We start from the raw sequence: 23,696 nt of genomic DNA, 5'->3' as shown, positions 1-23,696 counted from the left end.
AATATTCCAAAAAAATTTTGTATATATAATTATACATAAAAAATTTTTTTTAAATTTCAAGGGGCTCGCTTTTATGAGGATTGTAGAGATTGTACCTCTCAAGGGTTTTTGAGAGACGTCAACTTGCTTATTTCTACTCATCATATATGAAACAATATAAACATACAGTGGTAACTGCAGTTGCGGTAGAGATTGAGAGGTTATAATTTTTAGATGTTGTATTAAAAATACTTTGGAAATTTTTTACTTTACCAATACTTTTATAGTATAAGCATTATTTCACAAATAGTTTTACAGTGCCGAACTTTGAGCGTGCTTTCGCTGATACAGTCATTTTCGCGAAAAATTAATGAAATAGAGGTAAAAGATACCTTTTCTTTGCTCCATGAAATTGCACATTTAGTGTACGAGAAGATATTTTAAAGTATGCGAATGTCAAGTCTACGTCAGTCTCCAAGTCACTCAAATGCCAATAAATAATATCTACGCGCCTAGCAATTTCGATTGCTGGACGGCCACGTTTTGCTGCGTGTTTGGATTTGGTGATAGGCGAGTGAATTTGGATATTTTTATAAATTAATAACTTGTTAACTATTACAAAAATTGTAAAATAATACATAATTTTTTAACTGAGTTTAGTCTGCTTCATCTACATACAATCGCGTGGCCATTTCTTATAAGACACCCTGTATAACTAATTAAGAAGATATTGATATGATAATATTGTCAGTCTGTTACGTAAAGTGATATTATAATAAGCGCTGTTTATTTTGTAATGAGGAGAGGAGAAATGCAACACTAGACATAAACCGATATTCAATTTATTTTTATTCCATCGTTCCGAGTAATGTCTTAAAAATACTAATATTGCTCCATAGTTTAATTAGTTTTTATATTTATGGCTATCTTAAATATTGTCTTCAGATCTTATAAACCAATCACCAGAGTTATACTATTACTTTAAGATAAAAAGTCAGAACAAAGATGTAGCAAAAATTAGGCATTTAGCACATGTAAAAAATTTGATATCGCAAAATCCGCAAAAATCCGAATTTTTAAGTAAAATCAAGAATATTTCGGTAACAATGTTACATGTAAAAGAAATTTTAATAAATTGAAGTTAATAGAAAATTATTTAAGCTCATGACAAAGATAAGAAAGTTTACTATGAGTTATTATGAAATTTCTTTGAATTTAAAATGAAATACGTATAGATATATAAATTTTTATAAAATAATTGACTTTATAGCAATTAAAATGTGAAAAATATTATTTTAATTTAAATTAATTTTCTCCAAATATTTATAATTAATATATTCTATATACGTCAATGTAAAATGTATACCCGGGCACCATGAAATTCTCAATACGCACAGATTTTACTGTGTTTTAGTAACTAATTACATTAAATACGTGGAATTTTTTACATATATTTATACACGCAATTGTATCTTCTTATTAAAAATATCTTCTTAATATTAATGTTACATTATATAGATACTATTAATTATTTTTTACATTTTACATGCTGCAAAAAAAATATTTATTTTGAAATATTCAGGATATTTTTTTCATTTGCTTCAGACGCTAAAATGTCTAGTCCCAGATCTATTAAGATAATACTTACGATGTTTTTGAAATAAGAATGGACTATAAATACCGGTGTGTAATTGGTTTGTGATAACACAAGAGGACTTACTTAAGACTTACTTAAGACGATCTCAAATATAAGAACTGATCGTGAAGACGGGCCAAACAGTGTGAAATATTCAGTCGAATGTGATTAAAAGAGTAGACAAAAGACTTTTGCTTGTTTGCTACAACAATGTCGATCTTTCTCACTTTGTCGTTTTATTTTGTTTATTGTTTTTTAATAGCCTTTGTAACAGCGTCAAAACCATTATCGATTTTAGTGATAGAGCCTGTAGTATCGACTAGTCATCATATCTGGACGGTGAATTTGATTAAAGGACTGCTACACAAAGGTCATCATGTACATGCAGTGAGCGTACAAGAGACGAAAGTCGACGATAAACTTGCGCAGAACTTGACATATGCTGTAAGTAAGGAGAGAAAGAGGTGATGGAATATTATGTTTTCTTAAAATAACTCAGTAGATATTAATACGACGTTTTTACCCAGCAAATACCAAGTAACAGTTCTATAACTGTTAATATTAGTTAATATTAGTTAATATTTTCTACTCAACAATGCAACTGCTACATAACACATTTATTATATAGTAGTTATATTATTGAGTGGGAAATTATAACTAATAATTATATAACTTGTAATTTGGTGTTTGCTGGATATGAGCACAAAGATAGTTTTAGAGTTCTATCAGTCACCATATAGATAGAAATTTATTGAGTATATGTATATAAAACGAATGCAATTTACAATCCATATGGCACTGATTGTTGCAGAAAGTCTCCAGAAAGATTTCATCCTTTGATATTTCATGTGCAACATATCTGGAAAGATTTTACAAAATGTCATATAAAAGTTCGCACTGATCTTGTGGAAATGTGCCCCTGATTTAATTGGCTACAGTATGCAATGCAGTATGCAATGTTGTTGTCCTCGACATCCCGAAAGTTTATTGAGCCTTTCGTTCGGGATGTCAAGGATAACAACATACTTCAATTCCAGCAAATTTAATGGATACGACTCACTAAATTCAATACTTTTCCGTCCAGAGATGTTTAAAGTAGAAACGTCTTAATGGAAAATTATGATTGTACTATGTTTTTCATAAATTATGCATAGGAATATATGTTTACGTAAATATATACATATATGTATAGAGAGAGAGAGAGAGAGAGAGAGAGAGAGAGAGAGAGAGAGAGAGAGAGAGAGAGAGAGAGAGAGAGAGAGAGAGAGAGGAGAGAGAGAGAGAGAGAGAGAGAGAGAGAGAGAGAGAGAGAGAGAGAGAGAGAAAGGAGGAGAGGGAGAGAGAGAGAGAGTGAGAGAGAGAGAGAGAGAGAGAGAGAGAGAGAGAGAGAGAGAGAGAGAGAGAGAGAGAGAGAGAGAGAGAAATTCGTATAATCGGTTCATAAAAAAACATGGTATGACCATAATTTTCTATTGAAAGATTTACACTTTAAACGATTTTGAACGGAAAAGTATTGAATTTAGAGAGGTGCCCATTGAGAATTATATTCGGAACGTCGAGGACAGCAACATACTTTGCAGCAGTTAATTGAACTGGAAGTGTTTCTACATGATCTCTGTGGGATCTTTTTGCAACAGAAATGAATTTTTAAAATCTTGTAATATAAAATGTTGCAATAGAAAATCTATCACATGCAGTAAATTTTCAAATTAAGTTTTTAAAAATTTTCCAATTAGATACATTTTTTGCTAAATATGTCATAATTAAGCAGAAAATTTGCATTGTTGCTTTTGCCAACTGGACGAAAATGTTCAAAAACCGTGTGCTAAATTTATGTAAAATTATCAAAATGTTACATAATTAAAGTTATTATTTAAATTAAGGAAATTATTATATTGGTTGAATGCTTAATGCTAAATAATAATTTCTTAAGTGAATTTATATACTTACAATTTGTACATCGTATGTTTGTGGGCTTTATAACGCAGTTGTTAAGTAGAATTAAAAATATAATAATGAATTTAATAATTTTGGTGTCAATATCATTTCAATGATCCAACTTATCTTGAAAACTTTAAAATATTGTCTTATACTTATTGTGCATTTTTTATTAAATATTTTAGAAATTATTATTAACATTTTTTATATTAATCAGATTAAAAATAATAAATAAGAATAATAAATAAAAGCACTAATTATACTTTTTATAATTTTTATCGTAATATGTTTATAGATATTCTTAAATATAATAAATTTACATATTATTTCCGAAGTGTGCTTCAAATAACGTAATTTAAAGTGTTTTAGAAATAATGTTTAAATTTATTATATTCAAAGAATTATGACCAGCAATATTTCAAAAAGATTTCAATAACTTTTTGATAACATTTTAAAAAGATTTCAAATTCTTTTTGTAATTTTTTAGTAATTTTTTTAGAAGATTTCAAATACAATAATTGCAGACATTTTGCTGTCTCAGAGACATCTTAGAAATGTTGCAGACATATTTTGTAATGTTTATAAAATGTTTTATTTTTTTTTATTTTGAATATTTCTGAGACATCTTTGAAAAATTTCGGTGCTGTATGGGAATTTACTGAAGAAGGAAAAAAGGATGCAATGTCATAAATTAATAAATTAATAATAAATTAATAAATTAATGATTCTTTGTAGATTTTACACACTAATAAGTGTTACAAAACAACTGTCCATTTTCCTCTATATATTATAAATTATTTCAAGGCATTATTTGTATAAATAAATCAATCATTTCTAAATAGTTACATAGTGAATTTATAAGAAAGCAAATAAGAAAGAATGTAATTTTTTTGTTTTAAAATATTATTTCTGTCGATCAAAGATCAATATGCTTTTAAAAATCCTAATTTATCATGCTTATATATTTTTTCCTGCATGAAAAGATACTTATTATTTTCGACTGTGTATTTATCAGGTTTTTGACGATGTGATAAAAACTTACCAGAAATCCAAAGATTATAACCCGTCTAAGTGGGAACAATACAGCGTATTTTATATGACGTATTTTATACACCAATGAACCATTGAAATGTGTGACGCAGTGATAAAACTAAAGGAGCAAAAGAGCTTTTGGAAATGATTAAAACTGTCGAGTTTGACGTTACAGTGCAGGATATTAGTATAAGTTCATGTTTCTTCGGATTGTGGGAGGTAAAGACAAAACGATTTATTATAATACCAATGCTATGGTCGATGCGTTTTTCAACTTTTGACCAAATTTCTGAGTCAACATTTATTGTTTCTAGTCAATTATAAGATAGTAATGACTTTGTGATTGCGCGTAACTAAGGCTGGTATTCGTAGTGAAATTTTATATTTAAGAATCTCTTAAGTACAATCTTAAGACATCATCCAATTAGAGAGTCGTATTAACATAGTTATGAATAATATTTATAAATATTTTTTAAAAAATAATATAAAATATTGTACAAATATTTTACACATATTTTATATAAATAAAGAAAAAAGTTTATAAAAATCTTTATTTAACATGTTAATAAGATATCCAGATGATGATTGGTAATGACGTGATTATCATGCATACGTGCAATAATGCATTTACATTAGCCTTACTATTAAGTAATAGAAGCAAGTATGCATGCATAAAAGTAATATTATACAATAATGTGTGAGGGAGTACATCAGCGATTGATAAAAAGTTAAACATTAATTATGCCGTTAAATGTATATTTAGCATAATTTTGCACATTAACAATAATTATGAGAGTTTACCTTCACATTATCTTTACGCTATGATCATAACGGTCATGCTGAAACATATTCATATTATTGTCTTCACGGTGTGATGAGCTACGTGTGCATAAAAGACGGCACTATGCAGTTAGGAGTATAAGAAACATGTGCGAACGATTTTAGTCTCAATACTTAAAATGGACAAAATTATATAAATGTTTAAAATATTGAAAGTTTAAAAAATGCCAAAATATTGAACTTATTTTGACATTTTATAATTAAATGTAAAAACGTTTTATTTTAATTTAATAAACTTTAATTCAAAAACATAAAATGTGAAAAATGTGAAAAATTTAGAAGTATAAAAATTACCAAACTTGTCCAATTTGTAAAATATCAATAATATAAAAAATATAAATATCCAATTTTACTGAAATTGAAAAAATATTACAATAAATTTCAATAAAATTTTGATATTTTTAGAAAATTTGAAAACTACATGTTAGTTTTAAAAACTAGAACAATTTTTTAATTATGTTAATTTAAACATTTTTGGCAATTTTTTAAATTTCAAATTTTACCTGTTTATGTAATAAGATAAACTTATTTGACCAATTTTGGAAATTCGTTTTCCTCTCGCTATAGTTCTTTTTATAGTTCATCTTGTATTAAAACTAACATTTTTTTACAGATTTTTCTGGAATAATTGTTTCTGGAATAATTATTACAGTTTTTTTTCGTAGAAATCGCGTGATATTAAAACATAGACTCATTGTCAATCAACAGATGAGTTTTTAAATTGCTGAAATTAATTTCTACGAAATGTTTATAAAATAGATTAAAAATATTTACTTCTTATTTATTTTTCATTTTTATATAAATGTAAAAAAAGTATTTAATATTTTTAAAACGTTTATTTAATATTTGATTTTAATTTCTAAAATAATATAAAAGTTAATAAAATACGTCTTACATATTTCTTAAATATTTTAATTATTTTTTATTTGAAAAATAAAATAAGTTTTTTTAATATTAACTTTTGATTATTTCAAAATAATAATGCCAAATAACCTTTTATTAATATCTTTTTTGAGCGTTTAACACACACACATATATATATATATATATATATATATATATATATATATATATATATATGTATGTATACATATATAAAATAATTTTTTAATATTTTTTTCGTGTTTTGTGATCAACGTATTTTTTATAAACAAAATATATTTTATTAATAACATCGTTTTATACGTTAAAAAATGAATAAACCAAAAGAGTTGAGTTCCTAACATTTTTTTAAACTTTTAAAACTGTATAATTGTTTTTTAAATTTTATACTTTTCAATACTTCATTGTTTGAAATTGAATCATTTTAGTTAAAAGTGTAATATTTTAATACATATTTAAATAAAAATATAATACTCACTTATTATTGAACACTCAATTCAGGTTCAGGTCGCTCATGTGCCTGAATCGTATTTCATTTTCACGTGTAAGATTTTGTATGTGTGCGAGCGATACTCAATTAAGGACACATTTGTCAGGGGCATGACACTCACATCGTGCGGATAATTCTGCATGCGTGCGCACACTAACGAGATCATTACGCGTGCATTTTATTATCTGAGTACAGTTTAAATATTTCACGGTAAAAGAAAAAAAAATATTTATAAAAATATTTCTAAAATATTATATAAATAAAATTAAATAACAATAATTTATTATTCAGACTATTATAAAATTAATCAATTAAATAATAAATTATTAGAGGCTCAAGAGCCTAGTTGGTAACTATTATTAATAATTGTACATGTTACTTGTAATTATTACCTAATGATAAAATACAATCTTTAAATGATAAACGTTTTGACCTATTTAATTTGGTATCGATCAATATAAACAAAGTAACTGATGACATGGCATGTCATTCCTTCGCAAACGTGTTCTTTACCGAATACGTGACATTTTATTTGTATATTGTAGAATTCAGTTTTCTCTCATTATTCGATGCATATGGTTATTCAGCAAATGTTCTGTAGAAGTCCCGTGTGTGTAAAAAATCGTTTGATCTAGTTGATCAATGGTTTAATCGTATTTAATTGTCCATTAGTTGTTAAAATTTTTTGTCAAGCTATTAAAATCAATTACAAATATTTCTCTGGTATTTTAATATCATATAAATTAGTAATATAAAAATAATAAATATAATAATTTTTACTTGCTACTGCGATATTCATTGTATTCACAATCCTTTATTATATGTCACAAGAAATATAACATGTGTTGTTAATTTGGAATCCGATCTGAGACTGTAACATTGTCTTTTTCGTCTAATAGGAACAAGAAGGAAGGGGAAATTTCTGTGGAGAGAGATCAGATAGAAGAAAAGAGATCGAGTACGGGAAGATTTGCGTCTGACAATAGCTTTCTGACAATAAAGTCTCATGTTGCTTATTTAAATCAGAACGTTACTTTTTAATAAAAATACTTATTTTTTTATTTACCATATATGTTGTATAAAATATTTAGCCTATATTTTAATAATACGTTGAATAAAGATTTTCATAAACTTTAAAAAAATTTTTTTCTTTATGTATATAAAATGTGCACAAAATATTTGTAGTAAGTAAAAAATAGATATTTGTTATAGTATTATTTTTCATAAACATTTATTTTTTATTTACTGCAAATGTTATATAAATTGTATATATATTGTAATACCATGCTAAATATTGAAGGTTGTACTTTTATTAAGCAGTGAAACTTTAGACAACACGCACGTTCAACCACGCAACACAAAGACATTAAAGTAGTGTCTTAAGACTTCTTTAATACATCTTTAACGCTAAACAACGCGACGTGACTAGCTACCAGTGCACAGTGGCAAGAGGTGCAATGAATACTATAGATTGCATAGGTGCAGTAAACAGATTACGTCGGTATTTATCATGTTCAATGTTTTTTCGGTTTGCTCGCGCTAACATCAAGCTAGAGGAGAGCTCAGTGAAAGATGCATATATTAACTTTCAATCGATTCGGCTCCGCTTACTTTTATTCCTTTTACTAGATTACCTTGCGAGCATGCCGAGGACACTCAGGATCGTACTTAAGATATTATTATTGAAGCACTTTTTAAAGTATTATTCCTAATAGGTTTAATTCATGATGAATTATACGATACTTTTAATACTCACAATCAGATAGCAATAACGTATTTTTATACAATATCGTTGTTGCCAATTATAACACAAGATAAAAACGAACGCGATAGTTTAGATCTGTGAATCATACAATAAAAATTTTTTTATTTTTTTTTACGTGTCCTACGAGTAAAGATATATTTTACTTAAAACGGTTAAAAAAACCGATTCCAATTTTTACAAAAAATTTATAAAAAATAAATTCTTTCTTAAGCGACGATTCTTTATTTCGTTTAAGCATCTCGCTACGTGCAATATATATATATATATATATACATATATACATATTCATGCTAATAGTGATGTTTTTGCGCGCTCTCGTTTATAAAACATTCTTAAAATTAAACTAAATTTATTATAACTAAACTCTTTATTTTGCTTAATTATGTTCAATAACTTAAAGTATCATATAAGTCATTAATAGATTAGGATATACTATATTACAAAAAAAACTTGTTAACAATAATATCTCATATAGCTAACATGTAAATCTATAGAAAATGTATATGTATGAATGTTATACGATCTTGGAGTGTCGATCCGCACTTGGATACTTGTGAAGCAATATGAGGTAAGAGAATAAGCGGTAGACGGAGTCGATTTGAAAATCGAAATGTACATCTTTTGCCGAATTTTGAGCTACAGCATTTAAAAAATTAATCAAGCAAGTGGGCATTTAATTAAGAATAATATACGTATAGAAAGTAAAGATAAAAATTAAGTACAAAAATATGAATTATAGTGATTGAGAAATGATCTTATTGACTCATATCTTTTATTTGAACACGCAAAAGAACTGCCAGTACCAAGTTTAATACTAGGAAAAAGCCTTATGCACAAAACTTTTTTACTCGGTATTATAAAGTATTCTTCAAGCCATTCAACTTTCATTCAGAACATTTTCTTCTATTTCTTATAATTTCGACAATATACGCTTCAATATAAAAAAACCGATTTTGTTCAAAGAAGTGTTTTATCTCCTAAAAATAAAAATGGGCACGTATAAAAAAATATGTGTCTCTTATTTTGATACCACAACATATTAACGGATTTTTAAAATCGGATGCGGACACTTAATTCTTTTGTTTTCTTGCAAGTTGTACAAGAAATGGTAATAATAAGGAATAGACATAATATTAAATTGAAAATCAATTTCATAATAACTTATAGTAACAAGCATCTAAATGTGAAACTCTTTCCTCCTTAAAAAATATATTGATAATATATTAAAAAATATATTGTTAATATATTTTTTAAGTAATTTTCTCAGAATTTTCAGTATACCTATTTCATTAAAAAAAATATAATAAATAATTATCGTATTTGTAAGCTCGCCATAAAAATTTAAATTTTTACAATTATATAATATAATAAAATAATAAATTAAAAAAATAAGCAGAAAGTTTGCTCAATTTTAAAAAGCTTAATTATAAAATTTATTGCATATGATAGATTTCAGAAACAATTTTATTAACAGTATTTTATATCAAATTTAGAAATATTTTTGTTGCAACATTTCATATGATATTTTCAGAATCCTTTCAGAAGTCTTGCACATGAAATTGGAAATCTTTTTGAAAGGTCTCTGCTGCTGCAATTGATACTATGGATGGCTCATTGTAGATTATTCTGATATCACGCGAATGTTCTCTCTCGAGATCATGATAGATTTTATTAATGCGATAATTTATTGACGCGGGTTGTCTTTAATGTTCTCAGAATATTATTTTAATATTATTTTAATTTTTAATAATATTTATATAATATTCTAAAAATATTATGTGCTTATAGAGAATCTGTAGATGCTTTGCGATAAACAGAGTTTGTTGTCGAACTGTTGTCACATTGCTTTGCCATTGTCAGATCTGCTTTGATGTTGTCAATTTGACTGAAGAAAATGTTCTTTAAATTTGGTTTACATTGGAGACCAATTTTATTTTATTAATTTTGGTTAGTATTATCGTTTTACTGGGATCTTTTTGTTTCTGATTTAGTAATATTCCGTAACCAAAATGTTTGGTGGGTGTTGACAAAATAAGAACAAATTAATATTATAAACAATTGGATATTGAACTAATGTATGTTGATCTAAAGTGAGTGATCTAAATGAGTTGTTCATACTCATTGCTTCGATTAATATATGTAGTTTTCATTTATAACGACACGAGTGTACGATTTAAATTTATTCAAATTTGAAATATATTTGTATCTTTATCTTATGAATTTTCAGATATACAGATAGTATCACACTAACTGATAGGTAACTAATCATATCTAAATATCAAGAGACATATTTGCATTATGTAAAATATAAATAAATATGCGTTACTATACAAATTAGTTTATCTCAAATTTCGCAATATTCATCATCGTTTTCATAGTTAATAAATGTAGAAATACATATAAGATTATATGCTAAGATATATATTTGTAAATAAAATAAATTACTATTGTACCTCATTCACGAAGAAATATAACTCTCGAGATATATGTTTTTTGTACTAATCTCAGAAAAAATTTTTCTGAGATTATTGCAAATCTTATTATTTTTAAGTGAGGGCAAAAATTATTACATATTTTTCCCGTTTCATTAAATCAACTCATTTACTATTGTATAAATATAGATGCGATGAATTTGACGCTTTAAAGCATATAATAGACCAATTAGACTGAATGAATAATTAAAGAATGTTTTAAAACGTATATCGTTAATTCAACGGTCTGTCTTTGCTTTGCGTGTCACTTGGCATGAGGTGCGACCGCGCTTGTTGATCATAACTTACATTCACTGATAAGTAATTGCCACGAGGCTGTGACCTTGATTGTGTTTCGATATACATTGTTAATATTAGGGCTGAGCAAAAAGAATTTTAAATACCAAATACAAAATATTAGCAATCTTAGTATTTGAATTATAAAATACAAGACACTGGCAATCTTTTGATTTAAAATACAAAATGCAACAAATATTTTATATTTTGAATCAAAATTGCCAGTATTTTATATTTTGTAATTTAAATGCTAAGCTTGCTAATACTTTGTATTTAAAATACTTTTTACCCAGTTTTGGTTAATACATAAAAAAAGAACATTTTTGTGTTGAAAATATCTTTACTTTTAAAATATTAAATATTTAAATCAAGTTATAATATATAGCGTTTATCAGACATGACTTGTATTACGAATTTTGTAGTTTTATAAAAAAAAAATATATTATTATTATTCAACAATAATTTTCATGATTTAAGAGAAAAAAATTGAAGAGAAAATAACAACACTTTCAAAATTAAAATTTCTTATAATACCTCTATTTTTTACTTTTTTTCTCTTTATTGAAAATCTATATTACATTACGCTGTATTATATTCTAATTTAAAAAATAAAATTTTAATTTAAAAAAAATTTATTTTTTATACCGGCGATGTATATCGGAACTGTCTAATATGTAGAGCAAATTATTCCATTCCCAAAACATTGCTCTTGCTCAATGCAATAGCAACGCTGATTTGTATTAACATAAAAAAGTCATGTATACATTTCAAATACGTGTTTCATTCTACTTTTATTATCATTTGTACGTTTTTAATACACCCAGGTAACCAAATGTTAGCATGATGACCGCATAATGCACGCATGCGTGCAATGGCATGCTGTCACTGTGACATCGAGCTAATTATCCATGTGGCAAGCACTGTGTTGACACGTCGTGTTCAATACGCTGTGTCAACATTGTGCAAGCACTCTACATTTCAAAATGCTGGTATTGTGCTAGTACGCAAACCTTTCTAAACTATATACTTTTTCTTGGGGCATTTTTAGTTTCTTATACGAGATGTAATAATTGTCACATTTTTATGTATTATGTCATGATCAATATTATAGTTAATTATTCTGCATGCAAATGTTATCATTTCTATCTCAACAGCAACACTGGTACAAAACAAATAAATATTCTATGTATTTACATAAATGTTTATATATATATGTATATAATATTAATGATTTATAATCGTTAAAATAATAAAATGTATTTTATTTCCTCTTCTTTTAAAATTATACATATTTCCTAACACACATACTTAGAATTTATAGCCATTAGCATGCTTTGTTTGTTTTATTTAAATGTATTATTCATGAAATAAAAAACAAAGATAAAGTGACAAAAAAGCGCGCTACCATTTTTTATAAGCGTGTTGTAAATGTAGATATAAATTATCAAGAAAAAGATAAACAATGCTGTTATTACGCTATGACGTAAAACGATATCACGTTAAATGCAGTTTACTTTGAACTGAGAAGAGGAGGGATACTACACCGGACGTATTGATGTATTCGGTATTGAAAGATTACGCGAGAGATTTAGTGCAACAATGTTAAACTGTTTTATTTTGTTGTTTTAATTTGTTTGTTGTATTTTAGTAAGTCTCATGACAGCGTCAAAACCACTTTTAATTTTACTGATAGAGTCATGTCCATCTCCAAGTCATCATGTCTGTACGATGCATTTAAATCAAGGACTGCTTCGAAAAGGTCATCATGTACAATACATGCAGTGAACATACACATGCCTAAGGTCGAGGGTAAATTTACGCAGAACTTGACATACGCCGTAAGTATATTATGAATTATTTGAAGACATTATATTAATAAATCGATTATTTTCAATTTATAAAACACATAAGAGAAAGAGAAAATATAACATTTTTGTTTTGAGATATTGCTTAATACGTTTTCAATGTAATTTTGGAAATTGTAATTTGACATTTTTATATGTTTTTTCCAGCATGGTAAGGTATTCTATATTATTATGTTTTTGATGGACATTTTATTCTTAGGTTTTTGATGACTTAATGACAAATTATGAAGAGACCGAGGATTATAACCCGGCTGAGTGGAAAAGCTACAGCACGTTTTATGTAACATATTTCATATATGAATGGAGTATTGAATCATGGCATTGTTAAAATCTAAAGCAACGAAAAAGCTTTTGGAAATGATTAAGACTGTTGACTTATGACGTTATACAGTACATGACATCGGTCTGGATCAGTGTTCTTATAGATTGTGAGAGGTAAAGATCAAGAAATCTATTATTAGTGAATTTTAATTTTCTTATACATTTTTAAATAATATTATAAATAACTATATATAATCGTATATAACTGCACGTAATTATACGTAATGATTACATGAAATTATATGCAATTATTTTATATATAATTGTATACATAATTTTTTTCTGGGAGGGTATCCCATTTTAATTTCCTTAAGGCCTTTTTTCGAAAAATACATATTTTTGTTTCTTCACAAAAGTTGTAGATATCAAGGGAGATAATACCGATATTTGTTTGACTTTGCAATGACCTTCAGAAGCGTTATCAGGGTTAATACAAAAATCTTAAATAAAAGTCTTTATTTTTTATAATTTATTCTAGTAGCTATCGTTGAGACGTTTCTGAAATATTATTGGTTATAAACCTTTTTTCTTTAAGGATTTTTTTAGTTATGAAATTTGAAAGTTACATTACCGGCGACATTAATATTACCCAAAGTGAAGGTTGCACGGTCAGATTTACAATTTTTGCTGTGTGCGTGAGCGTGTGTGCGCGCAAGTATACGAGTATCAATTGAGATAAGAACCCCACGCTTCGTCACTCCCGCGGTATTTAATGACTTCAAATTCTCTGCTGTATGTCTGCGTGTATGTGTATTTAGTAAAAATTCTGCGTATAAAATTAGGCCAATAAATGTTCGAATGCTTGGCCGTTTGCTTCCAATTTCGATAACTACTTGTATTTGATACCATTTGCAATATTGCCTAATATATATGTAGTTTTACATGCTTTTTTGACATCACGTTTTACATCCTCTATAGTATAGTAAGTTCTGTTTAATAAACGGTATTTTTCAAATAATCCTATAAGAAAAAATCCATTTTTGATCTCGCAAATATCGCGATGATAAACGTGGCACATCATGAAGATGTTCAATTTGTCTGAGGCTTAAATGAGAATTTAATGTAACAATTGCTAACACATCAGTTTCAAGAAAAGAAGCAATTCGATGTCGACGACGATGTCGTTTTAAATTTCTTTGCTCTTTAAACACTACGTTGAATTTCTATAATTTGAGTGTCTTCTTTTTGAATATCGCTGTACATAAATGCGTGCAGTCTGTCGAAAATTATTATCACTTGCTCCTAATCAAATGGCCATGTCCATAATTTCTTCCGGAAGATAATCATACATTATAAAACTAATCAAAAATGTTATTAAAAATGACCAAAAAAAAAAAAAAAATTAGATGTATTAAACTACGTAGAGCGTCTCTCTGCGAATCACTGTTTTCAGATTTGAATGTCTCAGCAAAAATTAGGATTGTGTCACTCCCAGAATATTTAAGGAATACGTTCAGCAGACAAATGTGCTCAATGAGCAATCATTAGTTTTTATTGTTAGATTTTTAAATCTAAACCAGTGCTTGCAACAAAATGCACATTTTGGATTAATTTCTAAGACGTCTACTATCTCCTCCACTACCGCTTGGAGTTTTGACAGTTGAACTGCTCTGATCGCATGTGAAACGCAAGTACTGATTAATTACGTCGAAGAATTGCTCAACTGTTATGTTTTTTAAACGTAGTTAATAATATGTACAGAGAGGTGTAAATTTGGTCGTGCAACCTACACTTTGGGTAATACTAATGCCGACAATAATGTAACTTCCAAGTCTCATAACTGGAAAAGGTTTTATGGAGGAAGGGAAAAAAAAAGATTTGTAACCAGTGTTTCATAAACGTCAGCTACAAGGACACGCTATAAAAATAGGTAGTTCCATTAAAAATTTTTGTGTTGATCTTGCTAACGCTTTTCAGGGTTATTGCCAGGTCAACAAATGTCGACATCATTTGACTCTCTTGATATCTTACAATTTTTATATGAAACATTTTTCTCAAAAATATGTACTTTTAGAAAGAAAGGCCCGAAAAAATAAAAATGGGACACCTTATATACATAATAATTTCAACAGTATTTGATAATTTAAGTTAAAATACAAAGAAAAAACGTCATATTTAACTAAAAACAATTTAAGTTATCATATATAATATAATATTGTAATATAATGAAAAAATTGTGTCCAAAAGTTGTATAAACAAATTGAAGTACAATTTCCCTTACAGAAGTATGCATTATTTCGTTAATTTAGATTATCATAATTTTAAAAATTAAATTCTAGACTTAATAAATTATACGTCATAAACTAATTTGTCATTATATAAATACTATATAAAAACTTACATATTTATCGTTTGGATTAGTATAAAATAATACTATGTAGAGCAAAGTGACATGTATAAACTATAATAAATTGTGCCACAGCATATTTTTTAAAGAATACTTCCAAATTTTTCGGGCTCTTAGCCGTCGCAAACGCATGTAAATGCTAATCCGCTATAAGGTGGTCTCTTCTCGTTGGCTCACTCAGATGCATGCTAATTCGTAGATTTTTATTAATTAAAATTTTAAATTATAAATAAAATTCGGGTTTATAAGCCGTGTTTCTGAGAACTATTTAATTATAAATGTTTGTTTATTGACTCTTTGCATATAACACCTAGCACCGCTTATAAGCCCGAATTTTGTTTATAATTTTGAATTGTATTCATACGATCCTCATCATCATTTATTTGTTTAATTTTTTATTAATTAATTTCTCACTAGTTATTGACAACCTCGTAAAACGTTAAAATACTTTCTTACTTTAGCACACTCTATTAGTTTACAAGAAGTGGTTCGATTATTTTTTTATATCAAGATCTTACACATTTTGTGCATTAACTGCTAATAAAAATGATAGGATTTTTATATAGTACAGTGCTTTGTTTACTTAATTTTATTAACTCATTACCAAATAACAGTTTTTTTATTTTAGTTTTTTTTATTGTACTCCATAGGTATTTTTTTCAGGTTGCTAAAAATAAACCATCCATAGTAGAATATGTTCCGTTTGGCCGTGCACCTTGGCTGAAAGATTATATAGGTGGTTCAAATTATTCAACTATTCGACCTTACCCAGCAACCTTTACGAAACTCGTAAGTTTGTGACAGAGAACATGGAATGCTGTATATTACATTTCAAATGATACCTTACGATAATACTTAATTACAACCCTTCAACGGCTTGCTGAGGAATTCATGGGCCACACGACCAGGGCAATTACGTGAAATAGAAAAAGACAGAATTAATCATTTACTATTTAATACTCATTCCTTATTCGATTCTGGGATTTCTTTGTTGCCAAATGCCCTAGAAATTGCAGGATTGAATACTCAAACGTGTAATCAATTGCTGGAGAGGTAGTTGTAACGTTTTCCGAGATAAGATAAATTGTTTTTTTGAGAACTAGCAAATTTAGCAAGTGTAAGAATATTAGCAAAAGTAAAACTATATTTTAAAGAACTGGAAATTTAATGAAATTTTGATTATATTATTAAGCATAATATTATCTATATCCGAAAATTTTCAGGGACTTACCGTTTCGTCTTACATATGTGATAAGGATTTTTGTATTTATATTTATGATATTGGGAGAACTTTTTACAAGAACGTACTGTTCTAATTAGGAAGATATTAGATAAATCATTAGAGTAAAGCTTGTTTACTTATTTTTTAGCGTTGTAAAGAAGAGTTTTTATATACGTTTATTTTTTATAAAATGTGCTTATGTATGAAGTCTAATATATAAAAAATATATTTAAATGTGATGTCTTAAAAGTCTTTATAATCAAATAAATAACAATCCCATAAAATGTTATGATTTTTATTTATTAATCAATTGATTAATTTCTATCATAATTACAAAATTCAAAGTAGAAGATAAATGTGGTACGGCATATTGTTAAATTTAGAATTACAAAAATATACAATAGCATTCAATTTATGACGATGACTTATAAAAAAGGCATGAATTTTATTTAAATAAATTTGATAACGACTTTCTAATTATACTATCTATTATACTTGAAAATGTGTCAACTATTTATGACTCGACGATTAGATGTTTTTGCAATAAAATATGTTATCAAAATGCAATCACTATTATTTTGTAGGATATGCGTGCATTCCTTGATAGAGCAAAAGATGGCGCCATCGTAATATCATTAGGAACAAATGTAAATCTATCGGGCTAGAAAAGATCAAAATTGTTAAGCTTGTTGTGTTGAAAGTGAAGCAAGTGTCTTTCGATTGCAATCGCGTTGCTATAACGGAGATCCCAATCCTTTGATTTAATTAATGTTTTAATATCACATTTAAGTTCTAAATTATCATAATAATATAATTTTTTAAAATAATATCTAAATATATAAGTATATATACATATATATATAATTAAAATATTATGTTACGTCGATTTTCGTGTTTAAACGACTACAGCAACCTCTACAACATTTTTTAAAAATCTGAACAAAAAACGAAATTTATTTTTGCAACATATACTTTCGATTTCCGGTAAAGCACATAAAGAAAAAAATAGTCGGTTTTTTTGGACTACCTTAATATATATATATATATATATATATATATATATATATATATATATATACAATTGATTCAAAAATTCATTAATAGTTGCTCTTAAAATAACCAGTCTAAAAATTTAATTTTTCAACATATGGTATCTTGTCATGCACACCTAGACATGCAGTTAGATAGTAACTAGTTAAAAAATTAAAAGTTACATAATAAAGTTAAAACAGTTAATAATTTCTGACCAAATTTAGTTAATTTTGAATGTTTTAATTTTTAACTTTAAATAACTATTTTTGAAATACATAAATTTTAAAGTATTAATTATTTTCTTAAGTTTAAAATTTATGTAAAAAAAAATTATAATAGAATAGATACATTCCCACATAAAAATTAATTTTTTTTGTTATTTTATATAAACTTAATTAACAAATAAAATAATAAATTTTTTTCAAGATCCATCATCTATACTCTATATAATCTACATTCCATGATTTAAATAATTGTTTTACATAATTTAACTTTAAAAACATGAATTTTTAATTTAATATAAATAATGCTTTTAAAAATTAACTTAAATTGATTTAATCGTTTAACGTAGCTTTATATTAGTTAGTTTTTATTTGTGTAATTTTTAATGCAATATAATTTTATAAGCTATTAACTTTAATTTAATTTAGTTAACAAAATATATTAATTTATTTACCCGCAGAAGTTATAAACAAATCAACGTCGATTTTATTATTATTTTTGCTTGAGATAACATTTTTTGTTAAGTTTGGATTACATTATTAATAATAAAACATTTTTGATACAGTTATACAAAAAACAGGAAACGTTATTAGAAATACATCAGTATTGTCAATTTCCCAAAAACTTAAAAATTTTTACATTTGTTGTACATTGCGAATTATTACGCTCATATACCTGGAGTGCGCTTTCGAAGAGGAAGTCTCAATTTTCAGACGAAGTCGACGACAGTCACGCAGAACATGGTACTACACTGTCGTCGTCATGTATTTGCTGGTAGTTCAACACAAGATTCGAGTTTAACATAGAATAGTACTGTACAAAGAAGATAAAGATAACAGTACGTGTATCACTACTTTTATCTTTTTCTCCGATTCTATAGTTTTCTATAGTTTGACATAAAGAAGATGTGCTCTAGTAAGTATTGAACTCAATACAGCGAATTATTAACTTATCATGTTGTTTATATCAGTTAAAAACTTCTTATTAATATTCGGTATAATAAATTACATTTGTGACTTATTCAAGTATCCCCAATCTTCTTTGACCATGTCTGCCAGCTTCTCGGCAATCATATAGATAGGTACGTTTATATGCGCAGATATAATCTCAGGCATGATAGAACCGTCTGCTACTCGCAGTCCTTCAACACCGATCACCTACGTATACACAAATTTGTAAATTATAAATCAAAGTGTGTGTGTTCAAATCATTAAAATATATGCTGCAATTTAGAAAATAAGTACACTACAGTATGTCTTTTAACAAATACCTTTAATCTAGGATCGACAACAGCAGTTGGGTCATCTTTTGGGCCCATCTTGCAAGTACCACTATAATAGTAATGGATAGATAGTAATGGATGCTGTTCTTATCGCGCATTCCTAATAATCATCAGAGTCATATCGGTAGTTTTCGCATCCGGGAAAAGTATCGTTCGATAATTGTGAACCAAACATCTGCATTGTTTTTGTTTTACCGACGCTTATTGCAGCTCTAATGCCAGCAATCATCGTTTCAACATCTTCTGGATCATCAAAGTAATTCGGAACAATCTCGGGTTTAACATTAATATCATTGGCTAGTAGTCTTATTCGTCCACGACTTTTTGGTTTCAACAACATCGGTAGTATGCTCCAACCGTAATTGTTGCTATATTTCTGCCATATATCACGCATTCGATCATTGAAACCCATTACAGTTGGAAGAATAACATCTCCTTTAAATCCAGTACCGATAAATAGCAGTTCCATGTCCGGCAAACCGTCACGTTTTGTTGGATTTTTAGTGTCGATGAAAGCAAGACTTTCACACGCACCTGGGACTGTAAGTGATCCTGAGCGTTTTGTTAGGAAGTCTTCCATATACGGAAGAAGGGGATTTACCATGTCGAAAAATCGAATACCTACCGGCTCATTCACTGTCCACATTAGTCCGCCAAAAGCTACGTGATCCATCAAATTTTCACCTACTAAGTCCCGAACAACATTTATACCGAGTTCACTAAGATGTTTAGTCGGTCTAATGCCGGACAGCATCAGTAATTGTGGTGATCCAATGGAACCCGCGCACAAAATAACTTCTTTGCTCGCATATATTTGGATTACTTGACGATTTTTGATAAACTCTACGCCGATCGCCCGATTCGATCGCGCTACGATGATCGATCAGGATTTTTCTCACCATGCTTTCGCGTGTCACATGAAGATTGGAACGATCTCTTGCGGAATGTAAGTAAGCTCTATTGCTGCTTATACGAGTGCCATTTACAGTTGTGGTCTGCAAATACGAGAAGCCTATCATATTTTTTCCGTTATAGTCCAACACCGGATATCCCAGTTCTTTGCCGGCTTTTAGGAAGGGGTCTGCCAGTAGCGTATGGAATTTTGGGTAAGAGATATGCAACGGTCTCTGAGTTCCGTGATAAGCAGTGTCCGATCGCAGTTCTGGGATATCTATGGTTTCCAGCTTTTTAAAGTATTTGAGGACATCTTTGTAAGCCCAATCTATATTTCCCATTTCGACTCATCGATTGTAATCTTCGGCGCCGCTTCTGCTAGCGATCATGTAATTTAGCACGCTGCTGCCTCCCATCACTTTTCCTTTAGGCCAATTACACCTATTGTTACTCATACCAGTATTTGTTGGATGATTTTGTTTGGTATTTCCAATTAATATCATTGCTTAGCTGCAGCATGTGAACGAGAAGCGGAATGTCCATCAACAAATTTTCGTTAGATCCAGCTTCGATCAACAACACCTTAACCTGACGAATCTCATTTAATCTTGTAGCTATTGTATAGCGCCAGCCGTACCGGCGCCAATTACTATGAAATCGTACACTGTTCCAAATTGCGGAATCACGTCAGGCACCTCCTCATTCATATCACGTTGATTTTTCATCAGGAAGTTCAAGGCTCCGATACCTATTTCAAGTATATTTGTTAACTCGCGTTCGTTCACATTATTGCCGTAAATACTGTTGTATTGTTTTGTTCGCGGTTGTTTGCTGGGCTGCAGCGGCACGAATAGCGTGACGGCACTGAGAAAGCAAAGAAGTCTCGGTATCTTGACGGACCCAAAGGGAACTGGTTATTAACGTATCTCGAGTAGGGCGCGATAATAAAAAATCTAGATTTACTTCCCAGGCATATATACGTGCATTGAGATTTACGTTTTTCAAGTGTCACTGTTTGCGCAAGTGTCCCGCAAACACAACAACAAGAATTATTACAATATTAGTACAGTAGATGATGTAACTCCGTGAGAAAAAGAAGATCGTTTCATTGCCCATTTATTCCAAAAATTCAATTAAAAAAACAGCACATTTATGCTTGTTTACACATCTTCAATCTTTGGTTAATGTCTTCGGTTAATATCAAGCTCTTTCTCGATGTTCCTTTTTAATAATTTATCGTAGTGATATATTTTGATGATGATAAGAACGTTTTTAGTTATAATTATTAATGCAATAACGAAGATATGAAGATCTGCTATTTGTTTTTAGATGGTATCTATCCATCAAACACATTCGCAAAAAATGCCAAATTTAATATTGATCGAGTTTTTTAATTCATCGATTGAGCAATCTCATTGTGTGCAAATGCAACTTTGTTTTATAAAAGCTGCAATGCGATTGATCAATAAATGAATTGAAAAATTCGCCCATTGCTAAATTTGCATAATAGATACGAAGAATAGAATAATTTGCATTAAATTCATTCCTTAACTATTTTGTATATTTAATAGTCAAAATCTTTTTGAAAAATTAAAAAAATTTTTTTATATAAATAATATATAATTATAAGCTTTAATTATGTATGTTTTATCTTTTCGATAATATATATTGACCTAATCTATCAGTGATATACATATATTAATACTTTGTGTTACACAAAACTTAAATAAATTAGAAATGACATACTTTTGTGAGAAGATACCTTTGTTAATCAAAGGTTTGATTTATATTTGAAAAGTCCGGATGAAAAATGTGTTGCTTTGCCCCACGAACTAAACTATTAATCATTAAATTGACGACTATTAGAAAATTTCTCACATCGGCGCGATCGTGTCAGTGATACGAATGTCATAGGTCATAGATTACGGTCATGACATGACACAAATGTCATTATATAGTCTCGCGTCTCGCATAAATAATGGCTAACTAATGTAAGTATGCCAATATCACTCTCGAAAACGTGTACTCGACTAAATTCGCTTGGCGATAATGATGATGATAACATTTGTTACATAAAATTTTTGAGAAGAGTTGGATTTTGCGTCGCGATATCTTTGCTCGTAAGGCACCGAGAGAAAAAAATAAAAGCACTTTTATTATGCCAGTTTATCCAAGCTATCGATTGAGACTACTCAAAACTTGATCGATTCAATCGTTACTGAAATCTGATAATCGTGTGTTTGGAAGTCGCTAACTCTCGTAAAGAGACGCGGTTTCTCGCTATGACGCGTTGACTTGGCACTGAAATGCGCTTCTTGATATGGTAAGAAAGCTACGCAATGATACTACAACGATACCAATACTATCGTTAAGTTATAGAATCCTGCTACAGGAGTTTTCTGACAAATGAGCTAACAATCTTACAAGGGATACGTTTATCTTACAAGGGAAATCGTCGACAAGTCAGTCACCGATTTTGATAAAATTTTATGGGTGTGTAGTATTTATTCACACCTTTACTATAGTAAAGCAGTTTGTTGCGGATATTAGGCATTTTTGAAAAAGTGACGATTAAACTTTTTCAGAATCTATAGCTATACCGTTACAGCTTTTAGCTTTTTTATAAGGTTTAGATAAAAAAACAATAATAAAACCATTTTCCTTGGAGACTGTTGTAAATATGATGATTTTCCTAACGCTGGACGCTACGCCACTGATTCGACAAATGTTCTTCTGTAACGGTACCTACTATAGGTGCTGGAAATATTTAATCGTCGTTTTCTTGAGAATGCCTAATATTCACAACGAACTGCCTTACTACAGTAAAAGTGAGTGAAAACTACAAACTCATAAAATTTTATTAAAATCGGTGACTGGTTTATCAAGCGCTTCCTTAGTTAGAGACTAGCTAAGAGATTTTGATCGTAATAGTATTGTATTAAATTTCCTATAAACTATGAAAAATCTTGAGCCGTTCTTTTATAATATTGAAAAATTATTATTTCTGATCTTATCGAATAATTTTTCACTGAAAACAGAGAAAATTTTACACAAAGTCTAGGAAAACTTAACAATTGGTTCACACTTAAAAAAAAAAAAAATTATTTTTAATGGTATCTTTTCATATTTAAGAAAGACTCTTATTTTTGAGTATTAATATAGATAGCAGAAGTCGTATTAC

The 23,696-nt window shown here is 28.4% G+C and overlaps 1 protein-coding gene and 1 pseudogene across 5 annotated transcripts; one reads left to right on the top strand and one right to left on the bottom strand.

The window, feature by feature from the left end:
* The first annotated feature begins 1,641 nt into the window (after positions 1–1,641).
* LOC113003822 lies at positions 1,642–17,324 on the top strand. 5 transcript variants are annotated; one of them, XR_005576453.1, is made up of 5 exons: positions 1,680–2,059; positions 4,569–4,804; positions 13,024–13,168; positions 13,395–13,630; positions 16,527–17,324. XR_005576453.1 is itself a non-coding variant. In XM_039458202.1 (3 exons), exons 1-2 carry the CDS (start codon positions 1,826–1,828, stop codon positions 4,671–4,673), a joined length of 339 nt encoding a protein of 112 aa, XP_039314136.1. In that variant the 5' UTR covers positions 1,657–1,825; the 3' UTR covers positions 4,674–4,804; positions 7,697–7,951. The 5 variants fall into 5 exon arrangements, 1 of the variants encoding a protein (XP_039314136.1); XR_005576454.1 differs by lacking the exon at positions 4,569–4,804 and having other exon boundaries at positions 1,690–2,059; XR_005576456.1 differs by lacking the exons at positions 13,024–13,168; positions 13,395–13,630; positions 16,527–17,324 and adding an exon at positions 10,094–11,538 and having other exon boundaries at positions 1,642–2,059.
* Positions 17,325–19,343: 2,019 nt separating this feature from the next.
* LOC105202830 lies at positions 19,344–21,683 on the bottom strand (annotated as a pseudogene).
* Between the last annotated feature and the right edge of the window lie 2,013 nt (positions 21,684–23,696).

Source organism: Solenopsis invicta, chromosome 16 (assembly GCF_016802725.1).
Source record: "Solenopsis invicta isolate M01_SB chromosome 16, UNIL_Sinv_3.0, whole genome shotgun sequence".
In the NCBI taxonomy this organism is placed as follows: domain Eukaryota; kingdom Metazoa; phylum Arthropoda; class Insecta; order Hymenoptera; family Formicidae; genus Solenopsis; species Solenopsis invicta.
The sequence above is the reverse complement of the archived record's forward strand: the minus strand, read 5'-3'. Positions and strand labels throughout refer to the sequence as shown.